General features: G+C 44.8%; 1 protein-coding gene across 1 annotated transcript in view; it reads left to right on the top strand.

Annotated features, from left to right (window-relative positions):
* VIPR1 (vasoactive intestinal peptide receptor 1) overlaps positions 1-3,365 on the top strand; it is a 58,073-nt gene that overhangs the window by 5,088 nt on the left and 49,620 nt on the right. The window contains exons 3-4 of the mRNA XM_019507928.1: positions 28-125; positions 1,529-1,661. Coding sequence (XP_019363473.1) covers positions 28-125; positions 1,529-1,661 — 231 coding nt within the window. The remainder of the gene's footprint in view (positions 1-27; positions 126-1,528; positions 1,662-3,365) is intronic.

Raw genomic sequence — 3,365 nt, 5'->3', positions numbered from 1 at the left:
TTTTGCCTCTTTTCTTCATGTTAGCAGGCGGTGTTCTACGACACAGTCAGGACGGGTTACACCATTGGACACAGTTTATCACTCATCACTCTCACAGCTGCTATGATCATTTTGTGCCTCTTCAGGTAAGACCTGGGGTGTGGAGGGAAAAGGACTCAAATAAGAGAGGGGAAAGGACAGGACAAGGGAGGGGAACTGGCTCTTTAACTCTGGGGAAATCAGCAGATCCTTGGCTATGCATTAAGAGTGGAATGTCTTTGGAGGTCCCCCAGGATGCCTTTCAAGGGCAAGATAGATGACACCAGCAGAGGACATGATGTTTCTCAAAGAACGACACCTTTTGAGGTGTCTCAGTCCCATGGCATTTGAATGGTGACATTTGCATGGGGGTTTGCAACACCAGCCAAGCAGTCTACGTGGCTCGGTTGCTCAGAGTATGCCTTGGAAAGAAGCAGAGCCGTCCTCCAGCTCCTGGCCGCCTTTAACCTCAGAACACATAATAACCACACAACATTACAGTGATGGTGTTGAAAAGACTTTTGTTTGCAGCTGTTGCTGAGGTCTGAAGAGGATAGCAGAGAACTAGACCACTTGGAGATGGGCACGAGTTGCTAACTTGTCTAATCCATACCTGCCTACAAATGCAGGGTCATACCTTATAGTAGGTTGTCCAATTCTAGGGTCTGTCACAATCAAATCACAAATATAAGTGTTGCAGGAGGCTGGAGGAAACAGAGTATTTTGGAGCAGCTGTGAGTCTCCTCTGTCAATGCTGTGGCTAGGCACACCAAAAAACGATGACCCACTTTTCTTCCTTCCTTTCTTTGTCCATCCCTGCCATAAGAGAAGGAATGAAGAAACAAAGAATGAGCTCTTTTATAGTTGCCATGGCTATAACATAGCTATTTCCAGGGCATGAGGCCTGTCACTTACTAGAAAAATTGGTTTGAAAATCTAATTTCCTTAATACAAATATGTCTCCAAAGTATGCTATGCTGAGGAAGAGATGGTATAAGCCTAGTATTCCCCTTGCTTTTGGTTAAGAAGTCATGGCTTTTGCATAAAAGTATGAGTCATGCTGCTATAATAAAATATGCAAGCATTTATTAATTTGGGCCAGCGCTGTTCCAAAAATGGGGTTTCCTTGCAGAAAATGGTGGCAGTAATTCTGCAGGAATCAGACCCTTGTCCTGGAAAAGGTCATATACTCATGAAGCTCATGTACCATTGGAATTGCCAATGGAAAATTTGCTACTGATCCAAGATTTGACATATTTGCATGGCACTTTTGTTTTCCACCTCCCCTAAACAGACAGATTGGGGGTCACCTCCGTAGTTGGTATAAAATGGCTTCAATGGAGCTTGCATTGATTTCCACCAGATTAAAATCTGCCTCAAGTGTTTCCAGTTGTTAAATGAGGAGCTATCTCTTGGTCAAAGAAACATTATATCATTTCAGTCAAAAGAATGGTGTATTGAGAAGCCCTGATGCTCAAAAATGTTATTTCATGCTATTCCCTTTCTGCAGAAAACTGCACTGTACTCGAAATTATATTCACATGCACCTCTTCATGTCCTTCATAATGAGAGCCATTGCGGTCTTCATCAAAGACGTCATCCTCTTTGAGAGCGATCACATGGACCACTGCTCTGTCAGCTTTGTAAGTAGCAGCTCCCATGTATCGCTTTCATATGACATTTTCCTTCTTTTTGCCTTCCTTAACTGGGAAATAACCAAATAATTAACATGGACAGGCCTAACATGAATGAAAAGATCATAGCATAAATATCGTTTTAAATGATGGGCGAGGGTGGTACCGTCTTGTGTGATGATAGAGGTAGGAAAAGGAATTGAAAATGTTCAGGAGAGTTTGGGATAATTTCCACTTTGCAAGCTCAGTCAGCACTAGGGAGAAGAGCTGTTTGCCTCAAGGGTGATTTGGGCACAAAAAACAATGGGTATGAACTAACCAGGAGTAACTTCAGGAAGAAAAATGGAAATCAGAAATGGGTTTCTAACTATCACAGACATACGGTTCTGAAAGAGGCTTCCAATGGGAGTAGCGGGGGCAAAAAAAACCTAACCAGTTTTAAGGCAGAGCATGGTAAATTGATGAATGGCTTTGTGTAATGTGATTACCTGTCACGGCAGAGGCTGAATTCAGTAGCCTTGCATGGCCCTTCCAATTCTGTATCCCATGTTCCTATGTACAGGAAACTCATTTAGTGGCCAACTCCACAGAAGACACTTAAAGCATCACAAAACACGCTTTTCACCTTCCGCCTTCAAAAGCTCCGCATCTTGATTTTTCTCCCCCTGCCCCACGGCCCACTCCAGAGCTTCGGTACCTTCTCCCACATGGTCCTGCAAGCTCTAAACAGACTCCCAATTGCAATTTTCCAAGCAGCCTCTCTCCAAATGCACCCTGAGACCCACTGACTCCACCATGACATTGTTATACTGTGTTATGCTGCACTTACAGTGATCAAATAGCACTGTGTTTGCTCTTGCTGGGTTTGTACCTTTTGGACCCATACTCTACAGGGTGGGGAATTTATTGTAAAGGAGCCTGAGCATTTAATATGATATGTAGACAGTAATAAATAGTTGACTAGAGCCTGGTGCCACAAATAGCTGGCAATGTAGAGAAGCCAAGAACTCAGTGAGCCATGGAGACTGAACTAACCTCTCCCCCCTCCAGAAGGTCCCTTGGGGTCATGCCTGAGCTACAATAGAGGGAAATCATGTCTGAAAAGCTCTCGCAGTAACTGTCTGCCCTGCAACTCTTCTGTGGATGAGGAAGGAACTGCCAAGCTCTTAATTTAGCCCTTTCACTAACAGAGATGGATCAGGAGAGAAGATAAGAACATAGGAATTGCCATTGACTGGCTCAGACCATAGGTCCATCTTGCCCAGGCTCCTGTCACACAGCGGCCGAGACAAGATGCTGAAAGGGAGAGAGAATTGGGTCTGACTGGGGTTTTTCTCCACTGTTCCTCTCTCCCTTGCAGCCTCCTGCACATAAGGTCTAGGAAGTCCTGATTCAGAAGCTGTATCTGCTGTGCTCAATAGTTACTAATGTCCCTTTCATCCAAGAATGGGTCCAGTCTATTTTTGACTCTTGGGGGTCTATAAGACCTTGGGGGTCTTTAAGAGGAGACCAGACAAGCACCTGGCTGGGGTCATCTGACCCCAGCACACTTTCCTGCCCGGGGCGGGGGTCAGACTCGATGATCCATTGAAGTCCCTTCCAACCCTAATAACTATGAATCTAGCTCAACTTTCAGCTTCCACAGCATCTGGTGGCAATGAGTTCCATGCTTTAACGGCATGCGGTCTAAAAAAGGAACGGCCTTTTGGTTAG

The sequence above is a fragment of the Gavialis gangeticus genome, unplaced genomic scaffold, assembly GCF_001723915.1.
Source record: "Gavialis gangeticus isolate Ggan-Ray unplaced genomic scaffold, GavGan_comp1, whole genome shotgun sequence".
Taxonomy (NCBI): Eukaryota; Metazoa; Chordata; order Crocodylia; family Gavialidae; genus Gavialis; species Gavialis gangeticus.
This window is presented reverse-complemented; position numbering and strand designations above follow the sequence as displayed.